General features: G+C 34.3%; 2 protein-coding genes across 4 annotated transcripts in view; one reads left to right on the forward strand and one right to left on the reverse strand.

Moving 5' to 3' along the window:
- The first annotated feature begins 1,135 nt into the window (after positions 1–1,135).
- On the forward strand, positions 1,136–6,260 carry Etf-QO (electron transfer flavoprotein-ubiquinone oxidoreductase). Its single transcript, XM_067776887.1, has 7 exons — positions 1,136–1,539; positions 3,898–4,011; positions 4,074–4,186; positions 4,250–4,821; positions 4,892–5,253; positions 5,320–5,407; positions 5,481–6,260. Exons 1-7 carry the CDS (start codon positions 1,512–1,514, stop codon positions 6,016–6,018), a joined length of 1,815 nt encoding a protein of 604 aa, XP_067632988.1. The 5' UTR covers positions 1,136–1,511; the 3' UTR covers positions 6,019–6,260.
- Positions 5,903–21,349, reverse strand: part of Mef2 (myocyte enhancer factor 2) — a 253,687-nt gene continuing 238,240 nt past the window's right edge. For 2 of the 3 annotated variants that reach the window (XM_067776891.1, XM_067776889.1), the window contains exon 13: positions 5,903–20,016. In XM_067776891.1, coding sequence (XP_067632992.1) covers positions 19,832–20,016 — 185 coding nt within the window. In that variant the 3' untranslated portion in view covers positions 5,903–19,831. The remainder of the gene's footprint in view (positions 20,017–21,349) is intronic. The other variant, XM_067776888.1, reaches the window with a different exon arrangement.

Raw genomic sequence — 21,349 nt, forward strand, 5'->3', positions numbered from 1 at the left:
TAGTATAAGTTAACATGTACATTTGTATATTTAATAAATTGCAGAATTATTATGAAACAGAATATGATTAAAATATATAAGTGTTCACTTCGTACATAAATATGCTTGCATATTTAAAATATAATATCATCAATAAAGTAAATACGTAGCAGAATTATAAAGAAATCTGTTAACATGGACATAAAAACATCAAATATTAGAATTGTATCGACCTAAAAAATTAAAAGATCCTGAGGCAAGGGGAGGGGTTTAAACCCCCAAAACCCCCGTCGCTACGCCCCTGGGTATTTCCTTTCGGAATTGATGGCGTAGCTCAATGAAATTTGACAATGCCATATACGCTTGTTACACAGCGTTCGTCCTCTTATGTGAGTGATAAATTTTATCTGATTGCGTCATTATATTGGTAAGAGCTGGGAAACTAATTTATGGATTCTGTTTGAATAACATTGATGATCTCTCGGTGGACCGGGACTAAAAGGCGGCTATTCGCAGTTCTTCACACCTCGACAAAAACTGATATTTGTCTTTTCCCCGAGTGCTGCCTTGAAAGCCCTACCTACATATTAATCTTAAAATTTACTATACTCGACATTCCGAGTTGTTGGAATAATTATAGGTTGGTGAACATAAGTAGAATTCACTAACTTTAATAACGACATTCGCAAACGCTATATTAGCGATTCGTGAAATGTAACGATACTGCTATTCCGTAACCATTTTTTTTATCGAGATTCGTTGGTGTATTATCAGCTTTGGTTTCTCAATAGCAGCAGAATATTTAAAGCATTGTGAATGATGACAAAGTGTGTTATCTTATCTGTCAACTGCCTGACAGGCTGTTCAATATGGCTACTTTTCAGCGTTTTGACAGGCTGTTCAATTTGGCGGCGCCTATCTCCAGCGGGTGATAGAAAGAGATACAGAATGAGACAGCGATAGTCAAATACGAATCAGGTGATCCAATCTCTTTGGAATTTTGACGTATATGCAGAAGAGATCACACTTTGTCATCATTCACAATGATTTAAAGTTCGTAATGTCATACACCTTTCATGTGGTTGGCAATGCGGGCCGTTCGAAAATTCTGGCAACGCAGTATACTCATGAATTTAAGAGAGAACGTTCAATTAATCTCTCATTATTATTTAATGCTCCACTAATTTGCTGCTTACATTTTTGTGTGCAATTAAAAAGTGTTTTCTTTTAGTTAAACATTTATAAAAAAATTTCAAAACACAAGTAAATGTTTCACTAGTAGTTTGATTTTCTGTAAAATAGCAAATTCTCCTAAAATCTGAAGAAATAAGTTAATGTGACAGTGAGGTGTTTTTGTTATTGTCTTTGGTTGGGTGGGTCCAAAAGTCCAAACGCCACCACACCACATTGTTTTCACTGCGTTGCTTCAATTGTTTGTGTAATTTAAATAAATCTGCTGCATTTTACGAGTCCCAACGTAATTTTTTTACATCAGAAGGATTTACAAAATAAAGTAATTAGAGCAAATCAAAATGGCTACACTTTTAAAGCTGGCTACAGGTAAGTTGCGTTGGAACTAAAAATATTGAAGGTATGTACGAATGTATGTACATATGTATGTGCCATTATGTTGTTCTTATATAATTAAATCAACAAACGACCGACTGAACGTAGAAAAAAATCATTTTGAAAGTTATTTATTGATAACAGATTTGCATATACACAGATGAGTAGGGTAGGTAAATGCCCTGAAGGAAAAATATTTTCCAAGTCACCACCATGACGAATAATTGTAATGACATTTTGGAAACTTGGGTAATTCTAATACGACAGCATGACGCTGCTAATACGCGTCCAAAAATATCGAGAGAGGTATCAAAAGACGCTTACTGACCTCTACAACAATAATCCTTTCTGCATTGGGTTATAACAAATTACCCTGGGTGGGTCCAACACCGGTTTGAAGACCAAAACTATATCCGCGCAAAACACTTATGCTCACATTTTTTTTTGTTTTTCGGTACAACAAAATCATCAAAATTGCAACAACCACATGAAAATTTTCAATTTCTTTTGCAAATATCTCTTGACAGACCCAAAATTTTTATTTTCCTTCTCCGGATTATTGTTGTCGAGGTCAATACGCGTCTTTTGACACCTCTCTCGATATTTTTGGACGCGTATTAGCAGTGTCATGCTGTCGTATATAATTACCGAAACTTGGTTAAGCTGTGTGCTAATCGGTATATTTTAAAGCGTGGTATCCAGATAGAAAACGCTCAAGAAATTCATTTATTTTCCTCTGCAAACCAAACTTAAGGGTTTTTTTTGCACTTGGAAATATGTATTCTCCTTTTGTGTTATTTATTTTCAATGATAAATAGCTAAATGGTTAGCGCAGCGTGCCTAAAGCGTACTGATGATGAAGGTTTAATAGCACCCTTCGAAATGGATCTATCTGCGCAGCTATGGCAGGTTGTCTGAAAAATTTTCGACTTACTATTCCAAAAACAAAATAAAATTTTTCAAATTTAGAAAAATTAAAAAAAAAAATAACAATAATTATCATTAGAAAAAAATTATTGTTCTGGCCTTGAGCTCGAATCGAACCTTGAATGAGTTATTTATTTTCTTTACGAAATTTCTTTCGAGATGCGTCCTGTAATCTTAATTTCAATTGAAGCATTCAAGACGCATCTCTAACGAAATTTTTGAAGGAAAATAAATAAATAAAAAACCTCCATGTTTGGATTGCAAGGGTTCTGGGTACCGCGCTTAACACACTTCATTTGTCAGTCAGTACCAAAGGTCTTTGATTGTGGAATCGTATGCACTCTTGACAATTGATGAAAATGTAGAAAATATGTTAGTTCTTTTTTTCCCCTGAAGATCTCCAGAACATCCTTCAGACTACACAAATTGCCATGTGAAGAATCTGACCATAGATATTATAGAGATTAGAGTTGTTACGAATATTCGGCAACTATTCGGTATTCGGCCTATTCGGCCACTTTTTTGCTATCAAATCATGTAAAAAAGACACGTTATATTACTCAAAATTATGTATTTATTTCCAAAAAAAAATTCATCAGTTGTAAGTTATGATGGATAGAAACAAGCTTTTCAGCATTTTTGGGTAGCAAACGATTACGCTTTTCATCGCAAATGTTACCAGCCTCAGAAAATAACCTCTCACTATACACGCTACTTCCAGGAGAAGAAAGATAAACTTTAGCAAATTTCGAAAGGTTTGGGTATTGTTTTTCGTTTACTAACCACCACTTGTAAGGATCGGCCTTGCGATCTAGGCGAATAAAAATCCAACTCGTTTGCGACAGCATTCTTCTCCACGTCCTCCTCATCATTATCATTTCGCATATTATCTGTAGCGACTTCCTCAAAGCAGTTCCAGAAACTGTCGTGTATTTCAGTAGTCCTATCATTTTCATTCAAGTTTATTTTCTTATGAACTGGAGAAGAATCGTCATCGGTACTACTAGATTCATCACAACTAAGATTCATCATAACTAACTCGCCCCGACAAGCATGTATTTCGTGCCGAATATTCGGCGCTTCGGCCGACAGCGTTGCCGAATATTCGGTATTCGGTATTCGGCCAATTCACTATTCGTGGCATCTCTAATAGAGATGGAATCTTCCTAGCCAGGGAGGAGGGGATGTTTTGAAGTTAATTGCAGATAGCCCATTGTAAACTTGAGTAAAAAATAAACAACTAACTTCAGCCAGCTGTTCAATTTTGATATATCACACCTTTTATTCACATTTGCATGTGTTTATGCGTATATACCAAATCCGTCAATAAGTGCACCACAAGCTATCACATATTTTTAGGCAGTCCACAGGTTGTTGTATATGAATCCTTTATATATTACGATTTAAACATTTAAACTTTCTCAGCCAACCGACTTTTTCGGCCATTGTTTGCGCGAAGCGTTTCCGAGGTTGCTAAATATCCAAAAATCACTACTCATTACACAATACATCCGCGTGATAAAGATGAACGATGGAAAGGTAAATGCAATATGCTTTATTGTTTTTTATAAAATTCTTCTAAGAATTTGCTTTTTTTCCAGATGTTGATATGGAGCGCTTTGTGGATGAAGTGGACATTGTTATAGTGGGTGGTGGTCCTGCGGGCTTATCAGCCGCTATACGGGCCAAACAATTGGCTGCCGAACAGCAAAAGGTGCAAGCTTTACTTTGATCAAACCGTTTAATTTGTTCATTAAATTTCTTTATTTCTTACCAGGAATTGCGTGTTTGTGTTGTTGAGAAATCAGCTGAAGTTGGTGGTCATATACTCTCAGGTGCGGTAGTAGATCCAATTTCGCTGAATGAGCTTTTTCCTGATTGGAAAGAGTTGGGGGCACCGCTAAACACTCCCGTCACTACAGACCGTTTTGCATATTTAACCTCCTCTAGTCGCATTACTATACCCATATTCAAAGGATGGCCCATGGACAATCACGGTAATTATGTTGTACGCCTTGGACATTTAGTGAAATGGTTGGGTGAGCAAGCTGAAGCATTGGGTGTTGAAATTTATCCTGGTTGTGCAGCATCAGAAGTTCTTTTCCATCCCGATGGCAGTGTTAAAGGTATTGCCACAAATGATGTTGGCATTGCTAAGGATGGCTCGCCGAAAGACACATTTGCACGTGGCATGGAGTTACATGCGAAAACTACAATATTTGCCGAAGGCTGTAGAGGTCATTTAAGTAAACAAATAATGCAGCAATTCAAATTGAATGAAGGTAGTCAGCCTCAAACTTATGGTATTGGTTTAAAAGAAATATGGGAGATAGCGCCAGAGAAGCATGTGTAAGTGAGAAATTAATGACTTTTATTTATAAAATATGTGCATATAATACAATTACACTTTGGTTTACAGACCTGGTTTGGTGGAACACACAATTGGCTGGCCTTTAGACTTTCAAACATATGGCGGCTCTTTTTTGTACCACTTAAACGAGCCCACACCTACCATAGCTGTTGGTTTCGTGGTCGGTTTGGATTATAAGAATCCCTGGATCAGTCCGTTTCAAGAGTTTCAGCGTTTTAAGACGCATCCTAAAGTGCGATCCATCTTCGAGGGTGCAACACGCATTGCTTATGGTGCCCGTGCCATTAACGAGGGTGGTATACAAAGTTTGCCAAGCAAATTGACCTTTCCAGGCGGTTGCTTAGTTGGTTGTAGTGCCGGTTTCCTTAATGTGCCACGTATAAAGGGATCACATTACGCCATGAAGAGTGGTTAGTTGTAAAGTTTTTTGAATACATTTTTATGCGTATTTTTAATGAAAATGTGTGAGTTTTTAGGCATGCTGGCGGCAGAAAGTGTACTTGAGGCGATTTCAGATGCATCACAGACAACAGTTGGCATTGAACCAAAATCCTATCCTGAGAAGTATTGTCAAATTTTTTTCATCGGTATATAGCAGATTTTAAGTTCATTAATTGTTTTTTCTTCTCTTATTCAGAATACACAATTCGTTTATTTGGAAGGATTTGCATCAAGTGCGTAATGTGCGTCCGTGCTTCCATAACCCACTTGGCTTATACGGTGGTCTTGTTTTAAGTGGCTTCTCGATTATTATGCGTGGCCGCGAACCTTGGACACTAAAGCATGGTGGACCTGATCATCAATCGCTGAAACCTGCCAGCCAATGTCAACAAATTGTTTATCCAAAACCAGATGGCAAAATCTCGTTCGATTTGCTTTCATCAGTAGCGCTGACAGGAACGAACCATGAAGGCGATCAGCCAGCGCATTTGACGCTCAAAGATGATCATATTCCTGTCGATCACAATTTGGCGATATACGAGGGGCCTGAGCAACGATACTGTCCAGCTGGCGTTTACGAATATGTGCCCAACGATGAGGGCGGAAACATGAAACTACAGATAAATGCACAAAACTGTATTCACTGTAAAACCTGTGATATTAAGGATCCTAAACAAAATATAAACTGGGTGGTGCCAGAGGGTGGCGGTGGCCCAGCATACAATGGCATGTAAACTGGAAAATTTTAGGTTTCTTACATTTCTACCGTTTTGGCCGATTTCACTAAAAAAAAATATTAGAAAAATATATAACGACTCCGATTACGTAGATATGTAAATGTAAGTAGTTGTTTTGATGATAAAATGATTTGTTGCCTTAGCTTTATTTAGGCCAAGAACTGAAATCGTAACAATCTTCAAACAAAGTGTAATATTTGATAATAAATTATTTTTATATAGTAACAAAACTGTAAAAAGATTTTTTTTAGTTAAATACTGCGTTTCGTACTTGCAAAAAAAAAAACAAAAACGAAAATGTTTTACTGTTTAAATATGCATATCTTCATTTTATTTGTATACAGTGCTTTTCTGGTTCTCCTTTGTTTAAAACATTCAATTAACTTATTTTTGTGTACAAGGATTTTTCTTAAATAATCATTTTTTTTTTTCATATTTTGTGTGTACATGTTGTTGTTGTTGTTGTTGTTGTTATAGCGATAAGGACACTCCGAGTGTTATCGATGTTGACGGTCCTTCCCCGCACCCCAAGGCCTTCGCTACAACAACAACAACAACAACCACCTCGGGAACGATTTGTTATGACCAAATCGGACTTTCTAGGCCATCCCGCCCCTAGGTCGACAGAGCCTCGGTTGTTAATGAAATAGGATTCGCCACGGACAGGTGAGGTTAATAATTGGGTTGGATAAGCTATATATTGCGCTGGCGACCCCTTGATAGGGTGCGCTACACAACCCCTTGAATACAATTGGTATTTTAGTCACCTCTTACGACAGGCATACCTACCGCGGGTATATTCTAGCCCCCCTAACCCGCTGGGGGTGTGCGTGCATGTTTTTTATTTGCTTAGCAACATCTATTTTATACTTTACAAATATTTATTAGGCTGCATTAATCTTTCACAAATCATTTACATTTAAAATTAACGTTAAAATTTACTAAATATATATTTTTATTATGTATAATTAGTTTATATTGGTAAACGTTCTTAATATATTTTATTAATTTATAGCTATAGACAGCTTTATATCAATTTAAAAAACATACAAGTGCTATTTATTTATTTAGTTTAATATACCCATAAAATTACACAGTTCATTCGCTTAAAATATCCACTTAAAATGTATGTACAAATCATTATAAGTATATTTGTTTACATATGGGTGTGTTTGCGTGTCAGATTTTTTATTGTTTTAGCTTAGTTAAATGAGCAGTGTGTTGTTGTTTTTATTTTTTTTATTTGCTAAACTATGTTTCCATTCCGTGTTTTTTTGTTTTCATTATATTCATTTATAACATTTTGATACGATTGAATACTTCAATACTTTTTAATATGGAAATCAATTTTGTTAAAATAACAAAATATTTCTAATTCAATTGGTCCCTAAAAAATGTTTTCAAATTCAAATATTGAAATGCTAATACCTAAAAAGATTCCGTTAAATTAAGAATTTTTTACCAGCTAAAAAACTACAAAACAAAAGACTGAGACAGTTGTTTCATGTTTTAAAGATTTTTTTAAAGGAAGGGATTTTAAAAAAGGATCCCACTAAAATTTAACCTTATCTTTTCTGGTTTAATTCCAATTTTTTGAATTAGATCAGTACTTTCAAATTGGTTTTTGTTCTTATACATTTTTTCATATTTTATTTAACGATTTAACATTTTCAACAGCCAAGTGGAGGTTTCTTCGTGACACATGCATTTGAACTATTTGTGCAAATTTTTATTAATTTCTTTTATTTTAACTTTTATTGACAGAGTTCCTTAAAGTTTTTCGGAGTGTATTTTACATATAACATCGTAAAAATTTTTTATTTTTGCTTCCCTTTAGTGGTTAGGCCCCTTTTATTCGTTACTTTGATGCTGACTAACATTTTTTCTGATTGGTTAGGCACAGTTTTTCAGTGCGGGTTTAAGGGCGTTTTCTTTTCTAAAAATAATGTCGGCCTCTTGGTTCTCCTCAGCTCTCAAGTGAGTTTGTGAGCTTCTTCCGCAAAATATTTTATTTATATTTTTTCAGAAAATATAACGTTAATAAGATAAGTTAACTAGAGTTTAATTCCAATGGTTTGAAACCTTTCAATGAGATGCGATAATAAATTTTATATACACGTCCAAAGTAGGAAGGCTAAATTGCGCTTAACTTTAACCGCAGCTAAGATCAACAAAGTTCAGTCCATTAACACAAAAACTTGAACGGAAACTAAAATAAAGATCCTGCCCCTGAGGATGCCAAGGAGATTGGCGAAACGTAGGGAGTTAAGTGGAGCAAATGTGTATCTTTTTTTCTTGCACTAGCGCACATCAGACCGCATCAGCTTATTAAAAAACTAACATTAATAAGGAAACTAAGATCGTCGTCGATGCGGTAAAAGCTCCCATTGGACTTATACCGACTTTTGTGGTGGAATGAGACACGATTTCTGCGTATGGTGGTTAAAGAAAAGTATGTGTTTATGTCCAGAATCACTTAGTCCAAAAAAGTTATGAAAAGCTGGTAACTCCATAAAATACATTTTAACTTGTCATGAATAAGCTTTCTCGTTCTACTGTGAAATTTTGGGGGATGGTATTGAAAATGGTCGAAATCAAGATATGTCCATGCCCACTTTCAAAAATGGTTTAACAAATACTGATGAAGTGGTGAACCCTTACGAATGGTTAAAAAAAAGTTACAATGTACAATGCAAATTTATTACAATTTTGTAAAATGGTCGTGGCGCCGCCCACATTAAGAAGAAAATTTAAAAGTTTTGCAAGGCGTAAATCAAAAGCCGTTGAGCCTTGCAATTTAGCGAAAATATGGTTTTTGGTAGATATATATAGATCCGATCAAAAGCAGATAAAGGCCACGACTGCTTTAAAAAAATGGGGCTTACAGTTTTAATATTAACAAAATTTCCAATATATATCTATATGTTGCGTAACAATACTTCCAGTAGAGATATGGTAATGCAAAGTTCAAAAGTTTAAAAAATAGGAATATCGTTCTGATCCCCTTCTATTTAGTTAATCTCTTCACAGAACGTTTAATGCCATAAAAAATACTTGAGGCTATTTACCTCCGAGGAGATTTATACCGAGCTTCTCTTCTACTTTGCGTCGTGCTATTTTTAATTTTCCATACAAATTGAGGGGACGAGGCCCACACATTTTATGCCGATTCCGCAGGGCATCTGCAAGGCAGATGAATTTTCACTGGGAAGCTTTTCATGAGAGAAAGACACACGGAGTGTTTCCTTTTTCTAACTGTAAACACATTTTTTTTGAATGCCTTAAGCCGATCAAAAATCTTTTAAATCATTTAATGTTCGTGACGTTTATCTTTAAATGTATACTTAAAATATATGTAAGAGCACACAAATGGGTATATAATGTTCGGTTTGGTCCAAACTTAAACTTCCTTACTTTTTTTTTACTAAATTCAAGACATATATATAATCTTTTTTAAAAAAAAAGTTTCTTCACTTTTGGTAAAAATTCCGAAGTACTCACTTGGATCGAGTATACCTTTGACCGAGTATGAGTACCAGCATCGATACTTTGATCCGAGTATTTTATATGAGTACCGGCATCGATACTTTTTCTAAACGTTCTCTCACTAACTGCAGCTTAAACTCGCAATGAAAACGCGGGCATTAGAATTAAAAAAAGGGAAAGTAACAAAAATTTAGCAAACGCCACAACTGCGTTTCAAAGGACATTACATTAGGCCTGCTTTTTTAATATGTACTTTAAGAAGTGTTTTACGAATAAAAAGCCCCTATTATCTCCAAGTATGACAACGTAAGACTTTAGGGCACATTTAACAATTAACAACAAGTTTTTTGTGTCTGTGTATGATACAACATTTTGTTTATTCAGTGTAAATTTTTTCTATGTATTTTTGAGCTGAGCATAATTTATTATTTATTTATTTGTATCAGACGTTGATCTGTTAAGGTATTATGGTTTAGATCGAGTGTACTTTTGTGTTTTTTATATTTTATTTCTTAAAATGATTTTATATGTTTGCTCTCTTTCATCTGAATTGATTTGGTTATAACTTTCTACTTTCCGTACTATCATTAATATTATTATTATTATGTATTGCAATAACGTATTTTAATTTGTTGTGTTTTTGTCTAGCATTTGTAAGATTTAAAGCCTTCATTTTCACTATTTATTTTTTAATTAATTTTTGTATAAGTAGCACAGTTACCACCTGCAATAGATTCCTTTTCCACATTCTTACTTGTAACAGTTCATGGATGTACCATTTTATATTTCTCTATATTTTTATTATTTTTTTTTTGCATTTATGATTTTAATTTTATAAGATTTTCAGCTTTTCTTCGTTATGTTTTAAATACAGACTTAAATACAAATATCCTTTACACATGTATATTTCTAAGTTTTGTTTTTATTTTGTAAAAACGAGGCACTGTTCTTAAGGCAACTACAAAGTGGAGTTTGGAAATTATAAAACGAGAAATACATTATTCTACCATAGGTCGCGTTTTTAACAAGCAACTGAACTCATCAAGCTTAACACGTGTTGCACCTATCTTGAGGGAGATGAATTGTGTTTAAAGCTGGAGACATTGGTGCTTTATCGGTAACCGTATCGGTAACCTTATAACAGCTGATTCGACCAACCTTATGAGAATCAATGCAATCGATTATTGGTGCCGCTAAGGTCGTAACCGTATCGTAGCCAACCAATTGGGTTTTGGTTTACCGTCGTAACGATAAACAGCTGATTACGTTAGGGATACGGATACAGCGATACGACATACGGCACCAATGACTCCGGCTTAAGAAATGAAACCTTTAGCCAAATGTCAAATGAAATAACTATAATAAATTTTGAGAAAAGTGTTGTCTTACATATGTTTATATTCACAACACGAATATTAAAACAAAAAATTTCATTGATAAACAGCTGACCGAAATGTCAGTTAACTGTCAAACAAAGCAATCAGTACGCTGAGCTGTCAATACACAGTAGGTCAGCAGTTGCGTGTTACAAACGCGACCACTGCGAGGTTTCAATGCAGAAGCCAAAGCAGATTCTTTTTTGGAATGTAATTTCAGTTCTGAAATAGAAGTTTTACCCCCTTATTCATAAAAAAAACTAAAGATTTGTAAACCTTTTTAAAATGACATCTCCAAACGAATTTCCAATTATATGAGCTTGATAGTTTTTTATAAACAAGGGTATTAGTATCTAGCTATTGTTTTATATGCAGGGTGTGACTTAATATTGGAACAGACCCACCCATCGAATAAAAAAATGAAGCAGAAAGTTTCATATAGTATATTCATCAGTGCATGAAAATTACTAATAATTGCTGCTTTCGTGTTCCTGATGATGATCGGGTTGAACACTTGTAAGAATGTAAAGTACTGGGGCCGAATCGTAACATACGATCCTTGATCGAATGCAGCTTTAAAAATCACAATATCTCTTTAATGGTGTATCGGATTAATGGAATATGTGAACTAGGGATAATGCGTACTCACTAGATCCATAATATATTATTGTTTTTTTTTAAAGCTCTACTCTCACAAAGAGAAACCAAATTTTTTTATTAAAAAATATTAATTTTTAGGGCATTGCAGTTGATTAGCGCGACAGGTTCATAATGCTTAACACATTTTTCTTTTCGTTATAGATATTAGAGAAAAATAACAAAAAAAAGTAATAATAATTACATAATGGTTAACAGCTGAAGCTTAACAATGCTAGTTGATGAAAAAGTTAAATTCGGAAACATGTCCCAGTAACCATCGTCATATGCAATTTTTTTAGTTTTTAGTTTTCATGGTTTTTGTTTTTAAAACTATACTGCCGAATTAAGAGTTTCACTACAATTTCGGTTTCTATCGCTCAAGCAGAGCAGACTACTTTTTTAAATCAACTCGCTTTCTTATTTTTCCCCCCGTGCTTTGTGTGATTTGGCCGCCTGTAGACAATTTTTTGGCTCTTGTTGGCTGGTCATGCAAACGCAACAACATACCTTAAACCCTAATTAGTGAAGCCTAACCAGCTTCCTACAACTGGCTCCTGACATTGAATTCTCGCTTCAAACACATCAACATAAGCGAAAATGAAAAGTGGAAATCGGAAATTTCGCTTTGCAAATAATATCAAAAAACATCGATGTTATTGTACAACATTTTGGGCAATTTACAAATATAACTATACATATGTAGGTCTTCTGAATTACATGAACAAATGTGGGATCTGCCTTAATTTGAATATTCGCCTATGTTGAATAATGAATAGTGATTATTCAAAATTTTGATTACTCAAACGACAACAACCTAGTGATGGCTTTCAATAATAATAATTCAATCGAAGGTTCAACAACAAGTTAAACAAAGAGGAACTTTATTATAGCATATCTAGATAAGCGATTATCGAATGGAAGGTATTGGAAAAGGCAACGTTTCAAGTTCTGCAAAATTTATTAAGATTCGTTAAATAATTTGTTTTTCTAGATGAGTGATTAATCAAAATTTTGTGTAATCAACTAAGGCGGATTTGCATGAACGGTTTGGTCGCTTCAGAGAAAAGAAAGACGCAAAGTATTGCATTCTTATATTATAACGCCCTCAGAGCGTCAAAGCAAAGTAACGGGACCAAAGCGTATATATAAATCTGCCTTCAAACGAAACGCCCTACTTAAATATATCGCCGTTCACATACATAGTGTCTAACAAAAATTACTTCCATTCTGACCTGCAAATGAGTCAGTAAGTTTGGGTTTTATTTATTGCACTAGTCAGACAGAGGTAGCCTTGAATATAACAGTTTTGAATAACCTTCCTTAATAGTTTGATATCCATGCGTACGAGAAACTTCCATTAAGTTACCGTCCTTACTTTATGCCAATAATTATTTTAATTTTTCAGTTCAATAAAATATATACGTTGATTCAAGGACGCTAGCTTATCAGATGTAACTCGGAACAGTATGGACCTATGTGCGTAACGCAAATCTAGATCATAGAAAAGTACCCTCAACCATTTCGGATCGGCTTCTTAGCTGAAAACGGTCCGATCTACATAACTGCTTCATAACCGTTTTTCACCTAGAAAAATGTCTCATACGCATATGGGAAGGCAACCAGTTTTTAGCTATTTTTGAGCCACATCTTTTCTTTTAGCTGAGCGCTGTTTAGATCTAGGCGTACAGATCGACTATTTACTATTTAATGCACCTCACGTGCTTCTGGCATATATTTTAATATTTTTTTGTTTTAATTTTTTGGTAACACTTTCAGCTTTAATATAAGCAATTAATTACTTTATAAATTCACGTGGACAGAATTTAATTCTTTTTCTATACCAGTTTTTATCAACTTTTAACAGTGTACAACAACTATTAACGTTACAACAAGTTAGGTAGTTTCTCCTCCATTTTTATAGTCTTACGCTTACAAACTAAGTTTAAGTTGCCTCAAGGGGGAGGAATTGACATTTAAAACAATCTCATTTGAATTATATACATATGCATGTATGCGTGTTTTGTCGTAGGTATTTTTCTTTTTTTTGTTTAAAAATTAAAATGCAAAACTTGAAAAGAGAAAAATTAAAAAAAATTAAGTTCAATAAATGTTGCCTTTTGATCCATTTAATAGGTTTGTGTGTAGAGCTGGCAACTTATCAATCACGAGACGGGAAGAAATGTTATGGATGAAACCCAATACAGTATTTCCACGACAAAGTCAGCAGCAGTTTCCAAAATGTTTCTCAGTAAACAGTTCAAGAACGCCCTATTTAAAGAGGCGTGTTGTTGTTCTTAAAGCAAATTCTGATTTCGGCGTCTGAGTGGAACATCACCCTATCTTGGCTGCCTGTTCAAAAACGCCTTGTCTCAGCAAGCGAGAATTTCGAGACCCAAGAAATCGAGACCTCGGCTGCTCGCGAGCTTCTCGACGTTCAATTTAGTTGCTGTAATAGTTGTGTTCCATGTATTCCGGTGTTTTTTATTTGTGAAAATTTTCGCCTGTTATTTAAAATAAATCGCAAGTCATGTCTAGATAGGGCGTTTTTGAAAAAAAAAATCCTCAGGTAGAGCTTTCTTGAAAAAAATAGGGCGTTCTTAAAAAATATGGTAAATTTGCTGATATATGATATTAGGCGTTTTAGAAACCGTAGCCGAGATGGCTTGATATCTCATTCAGCAGTCGATATAGTACTTTTGAATTGAACTTTGAGATTGAGGGTTTCTCAAATAATTTCTGGAACGGCTTTCATACTCGATAAGATTAAATAAAATTGCCCATAAGGCATTACTTTAATTAGATTTGGCTCTATTTTTTGGCATATAACTCCAAAAGTTTAGTTCTAGTTCTCCTTGAAAATGTTCAACCTCTTTTCGGCTCCAAATTATGTTCGAATTATTTATTTATTCATTCAATGCATCCATATTTTATAAATTATTTCAAAAAGTATATTTTGAAAGTCCCGTAACTTGGCAAATTTGCCGCAAAAGATGTTGGATTGCCCCTGTGCAATTTAACGGAATTAAATTGATTGCTAATGAGATGGCCAGGAAAGCTTCTGAAATGAATATAATCGAGGGTGGACAGTTCCGTACGACCACTACTGAGCTATCTCCTGAGGAATATACTATTTGGGCAACGAACTTGCTGTGAGCCAACGGGGATGGTTGTGAGTGCTCAGGGTCGTTATAGCCAAGTTCAGTTAGGAAAGCAACGGTGTTCTCTGTTTAAGTCAAAAAATTTGCAGAGAGAATATTTGCGGGCTTCACCATGCATGCACCGATGCTTCGCCGATGGCGCATACCAACTGACTCCCTTTGCAAAAGGTGTATATATGAAGAGGATGCATCATTTTTTTTGGCAAGGTCCGTGACTGAAGACAAGATAACGCAGATGTTCACACGCACGGTGTTTCGAATATAAAATATACAAAAATATTCATCTTTTAAGCTTTTCAGAGATTTAATCACGCCCACAATTTTACTTTTTTCGTTTTTGTAAAAACAAAATACGAAAGGTTCAATTTTGGAATTCGAAACCCGCTCTCTATGTTTAAAAGTATAGTTTCGAAAAACGTGGAAATAACTGTTTTGCTTATTTCTCCAAAAACAATCATAATTTTGTCGCATAGTGCGGTTAATAATGAGAGTTGTATTGGAAATGGCGGGGCTGTTGAAAAAGAAAAACGAGGCGCGATTTACCTCCAAGGAGATTCAGGCCGAGCTTCTCTTTTTATTTTTCCTAAAAATTGGCACGAAAGACTTACTGATTCCGAACTGCATCTCCAAGTCAGACGAATTTTCACTGATAAACGTTTCTTGGCAAAAATACACTCGGAGTGTTCGGCAAATCACATCCGAGGGGCGACCCCGATAAGAAAAACTTCTATCTAATTGAAAGAAATGTTTTCTAAATGTTTGATGTTACTTTGCCAGGGAGTTGAAACCAGGACCCTCGGTGTGGTAGGCGGACCACCACACCACGGCGGCGGGAGGGCTATTTACTTTACTAATTTATAAATGAGTTGCCATAATGGATTTTTATTCGAAAAATAAACTACTCAAAATTGACGCATATTGGAATAATTTTCCGCCATCCCCTGTCAAATTTTGGTTGGAGACAAACCGGTTTCGGAGTTGTGGCATCTTCAGTGTCTAATGTACATAATTGAAAAACTGCAATGTTAACAAATCAAAATAAAACAACCAAAAATTTGTAAAATGTTTCCATTTTATTGTGTCCATATAATTACAAGTAAAAACAATTAGGGTAGAAAACTCACTAACACTAATAAAACACTAAATTTTTAGAGCAGAACAATAAATATTAAATAAAATGAAATTATATACGAATGCATGTTCTATGTCTGTCTAAGTATGTATGTATGTTTTTATGTAATTTTTCTTAAACTAAATGAGTTTGTATATATTTTAAAGTTTGAAATTAATTAAATAACTAAAATTTAATCATTAAAATTATGACTGAAAACTTAATATAGGCTAAGTTCCAATTGCATAATATGCGTTTTTTAATATCTTGTTTTTTAATTTTCAAAATTATTTATTCAAGGAAATATCCACGTGTGTATGTTTATGTTGCTAATCATTCTTTAAAAAAAGATTTATATTTTGTAGAATTTCTGAAAATCAAGCAATTCCTGTTGCCATAATTAATAATTCTATATTAACAAAAATTAAATTATTAAAAAAAATGCTCTTTAATATAGATCTTAGTAGTTTGCATTAAAAAGTAAAATCTCATATTTTCCTTTAAGCTTAAGCGTGTATGTAAGTTCACTTGCCCTGCATACTTTCATGAGTTTCTTTTTTTGTTTTTTTTTGAAATTTCGACTAAGAATTTGCTTGAACAAGAGGAAAATTCCAGACATCTACATGGCCCAGCGAATTAAAACACAGAGCTGGTATGCAGAAATTAGACTCCAGTAACAACATCCAAGGATTGAAAGATCCATAAATTCTATCGTAATAGACTGTGAGGACCGTTTGAAAATTGAATTGGCTTTTGATCCGGTAGAAATCATTTTTACTACTGAGGAAGAAGAGGGTTTTCATGGCACAAACTCTCAATCTAGCATGTGTTATGATTTCGAGAAGCATTTAGATGTTTAGGCGGCAGAGACCTAAAGCCATTGTCGACTAAAACTACCCACAGTGAATCTAGTGTACCGCAAATATCAAAATAGAAGCCGCTGGACAGCAAAAAAATCTTTAAAATATGCATTTTACCCGGTTTTAAATAAGCATTACTCATCTGTGGCCACTGTACCAATTTGGGTGCACCCTTTTAGGGCACAGAAAACATTTAAATTTTTCCTTTTTACTCTCTTATCATCCCTTTCAATTATTCAATTAAAAAATAATCAAAACAACGTTTTTAGTATTGGTTTGGCCATTAATGGGTCGGTCAATGCAGTACGCTCGAGTGCTAAGGCTTTCAGGCTGGTACCTGAAGCGCGAACAATTCGACTCAGGAACGCTGATTCTGGATATCGTTTTCTTATATAACATTACAAATTAAAAGAAACAATTTTTATAACATATGCAACTGTTAAAAATAAAGCTGAGCTCTATGTACGTGTGTTTATGTGTCTGTGATTAACTCGCATGCAATTACGTATTTGGATTTGTACATTAATCTTAATTATTTATAACTTAAATTTAACGCTTCAAGCTTGACATTTCTTTGCCACACATTTTTTTGCTTAAAGTTTATTATTTCTGTGGTAATAACAAACATTTTATTTCATTTAACTTAAAACGTTCAGAAACTAAAATATGATCTTTAAATATAGAATTGCTGTTATTTTTTTTCTGTTTTTAAATAGGTTTTTATTTTATTTATTTGTAAAGCATTGTGCTGCTGATCTAACGTACTCACATGTAGTACAGTAGGTGTGGGACATAAAACGAGCCAACTGTACACCTCCTACAGGGTGTAGTTCTTTATACGATTTTCATAATATACTACATCATGACGGTAGATTCTAGGTTGTGGACTGCGGAGGTCACACTTTTCACTATAAGGAGCGATTTTCCTATACATCTTATGTTCTAAAATATATTAACAAGCATTCCTATAAAAAGTAGTTTATGACACATTTATCAACAGCTCCCTGAAATATAGTTTTGAAACCAATAACAATATCCCGAAAAAAATAATTAAAGTTCACAGTGACTAATTTCTTAAAATCATAAACAAAATTAAAATCACGGTGCCGTTCTTTATTTAGTCCCAGTTTTCAGAAAGATTTTAAAATGGTATGCAAACAGTCAAAGTGTTAAAGTCAAACTTAGTTTAAGTAAACTGAAGAACTCCATACCAAAAACAATAATTGTAATCCATGAGTATCAAAGCACTTTAAAAAACTTAACGTCTTAGTACTTATCAACATTTTTAATTTTAACTATAACTTGCACCGATTATGCTTATACCCTTCACGAACTTGCATGTAAAGATTTAAAAGAGAAATATGATTATAACAAGGTCGGGAAAAAAGTGAAGTGATCTATAAATTATTTTGACATACTATAATTCCTCAACTGTAGTTTAAAGGACTGAAAACTCGGACTTAAGTGGAACTTTAAAAGAATGGTAAAAATTATTTCATTTTAGGCTAATTTCTTCATGACTATTGGCTGGCACAGCTTTTGTATTGTTATTCTACATCAGACATTTTATACCTTTAACTCTATTATAAAAACAAAATACATTAGGCCTAAATAATTTTTGAACGGATAAACTGATAATCATGGTTGATTTATTTTTACTATTTTTGAGCTATCTAAATTTTTTTGATATTGAAATAAAATTCTGTTGCGTTGCTATTGTCTTAGCGATAGACACCCTCGAAGGTTTTGGGGAGTGTTGTCGATGTCGAGCGTCTTTTGTCGTTATATATACGGCACGCTGGTGAAGTAGCTTCTTAACAACCCAAGCTAACATACATAAATGCACGACGTCAAATCAAAATCGGAAATCATGTTAATATTTTACGCTTTTGCAAGAGTTAATTTTGACAAAAATTTTACGGAGTGTGTTTATATTAGGTTGAGGGTGTAAGTTCCTCGCCCGACTACATATCTATTTTTACTCAATTTCTTTAGGTATAAATGGCGATATACATATGTATAACAAAACAAACAACATACTGACAAATGTGTGCTGATAGCTTGCTCTGCTAACAATTTTAATTACATACAATATTATTATAATATTAATCTTATCATTTTCATATTAAATATGTACTATAATTAATGCTAAATAAAATTAAATTATTTATATAAATTAAGTGTTATTCCACTGCACCCTATTTTCACTTACAGACTGCTATGATCTTTTTTTGTTATTTGTGTTTTTTTTTTTTTTTTTTTTCTTTAAACTTTTTTGAGCTCATTTTAAGAGTAACTTAGACTTAGATTTACGATATGACACATTAATGAATTCTTAATCCACATTTTTTCCCGACCTGCGATGCGTTGCAAATTTATTGCACTCATTCATATCTTAAACTTAAACTGGGTCTGTTGTAATAATTGGTTTGTAAAGATTTCTTTTGCTATTTGTATCTATTATGTGTTGTGATGTTTTTGTATTTTTGTTCTTGTTGTTGTAGCATACCAATATCAGCAGGATTCTACTTATTTCGATATGATTGCATTGCCCGCATTGTGGGCGTGGCTCATACCACTCATACCAATATTATGATGCGTAAGCGTATTGGAGCCACCATTACCACCTGCCGTTATTTGGTTGTATGAGTGGTTTATGTGTTGAGGGGCTTGATTTCCGTTGTTATTTGTTGAGCCTCCAAATAAGTTAGCTTGTGAACTGAAGCTACAATCAACGATATTTAAATAGTTATTTCGCAGCTCTAATTGCTCTCGTTGTTGTTGTAATAATAAGCGTTGTTGTTGTTGCTGTTGTAAGTAACTCGCATGTTTACCATGTCGTCCGTTATGTTGACTACCACTCAGCATGCTGGCGCTGCTGTCTTGGTAGGACTTCAAAAGTGATGGACTGTTGCTATTGATAGTATTGTGGTTGTTGTTATTTGTATTTCTTAAAAATGGTGAATTAGTATTCTGTGGAAAAATATTTTGGTTACGATCAACATTTCCGTCCCCACCTCCACCACGATTGTTTGTATTGCTACTATGCTGTGACTGTTGTGGTTGCTGGTAATTCCTTAATGCATTTGGCGATGTGCTTGATGCACTATTGTTATTGCTGCTATTAATATTATTGTTGTTGTTGTTGCAGCTTTGATGCATACCCAAATCACGCGCCGGCTATGTCGGCCAGCCGCCAGAGATGCGAGGTCGCTTCTGCGCCTGATTCGGTCCATCATAGTCATTTAGCTGTTGTTGTTGCGCTTGTTGTTGTTGCTGTTGTGCCTGCTGATTCGCCGTTAAGCGTAGATCTGGCGATGGCACATTGGTGGGTGTAACCGAACCTGTATTGAAAATTATAAAGTCTGTTATTTCATTAGTTTGGGCTGTACAGTGAGGTGTAATGTGTGGCGCGGTAAGGTAAAACAAGACAAGGCAAGGCGCGGGCGAGGCGAATTGTTTGAGTGATTGATTATGCGTTTGAGGGATTATTACGCTTTGCATACTACATACATACAAATAAGCAAATTTATTGTTAGTTAAAAAAATAAAATAAAATTAGTCAACAGCTGAGCTCTCCAGTCATTCATAGGCACATGCAGTTCTAGCCAATTTCCGTGTAGTTGTTTGGCGGCTGATATCAAAATTGAGCTGCTGCTGGTTGTTGGTTAATCTCTGATGGTAAGTGATTGTTTGCTTGAGCTCAACGATTTTTGGTTGAATATCATCACCGCGCTTAGAAAAAGATATATCATTGCCACGCATGCGCAATTGCCAGACTGCACTAACTAACAAAATACATACATACGCATGCTTTCATTCATACCACTCACTTAAGCACCTAACATATAAATAAAGAAATATTAATTTTGCATGCAATAGCCATAATTTGCCAGTAATTAATATATACATATGTATATATTTGCACAGGTTTGTTGTTTTATTGAAAATGTAATGGGAACTAAGAAAAGGATACTATATAATTCTACCCTAAATTCCTAAAGGTTTCAAATTCTGGTTTTTCGCACTAGTGAAATGACATGACGCAATAAAACCAGAAAGTTAAAGTCATTAGTGCAACAACAAAAATTTGATGGCCCTTAAGTAGTAAAAAGAGGTTAACAGGATGATTAAGACTAAGGATAAGATTAAGAGAAATAGTAAGATCGCGGGTTCGAATCGAGCTCAAGGCCTAACAATAATTTTTTATCATTATTATTGTTATGATAAATTTTTTCTTAATTGCAAAATTTTTTAAATTAGAATAGAAGAAAGAAAACATTTAGACAACTGCCAAAGCTCGTTGTATAGATCCATTTCGGGAACTGCTAAATTCCTTCATCGGCAATGTTTAGGCACCGCTGCTATAACCATTCAGCCATCACAGCGGTTTTTTGTTTGTCTTCATTGTTCCTACTTCTATTCTGGTTCGTGCCAATTGATATTCACAATACTGCGACATCTGTGAAATGGATCTATACAACGAGCTTTGGCAGTTGTCTAAATTTTTTCTTTCTTCTATTCTAATTTAAAAATTTGTTCAATTAAGAAAAAATTTATCATAACAATAATAATGATAAAAAATTATTGAGAGGTCTTGGGCTCGATTCGAACCCGCGATCTTACAAATCAGTATGCCGATATAACAACAAAAATTGTTAGAAATAGTGAGAGTAAGACTTAGATAAGAGCGAGAGC

Source organism: Eurosta solidaginis, chromosome 3 (assembly GCF_040869045.1).
Source record: "Eurosta solidaginis isolate ZX-2024a chromosome 3, ASM4086904v1, whole genome shotgun sequence".
Lineage (NCBI taxonomy): Eukaryota > Metazoa > Arthropoda > Insecta > Diptera > Tephritidae > Eurosta > Eurosta solidaginis.

Bases quoted from the DNA above. Each gene is read 5' to 3' on its own strand.
- Etf-QO (XM_067776887.1), top strand. From the start codon at position 1,512: ATGGCTACACTTTTAAAGCTGGCTACAG. The intron at 4,187-4,249 runs GTGCAAGCTTTA...ATTTCTTACCAG, and splicing joins TGGCTGCCGAACAGCAAAAG to GAATTGCGTGTTTGTGTTGT. The intron at 5,408-5,480 runs GTATTGTCAAAT...TCTCTTATTCAG, and splicing joins CCAAAATCCTATCCTGAGAA to AATACACAATTCGTTTATTT.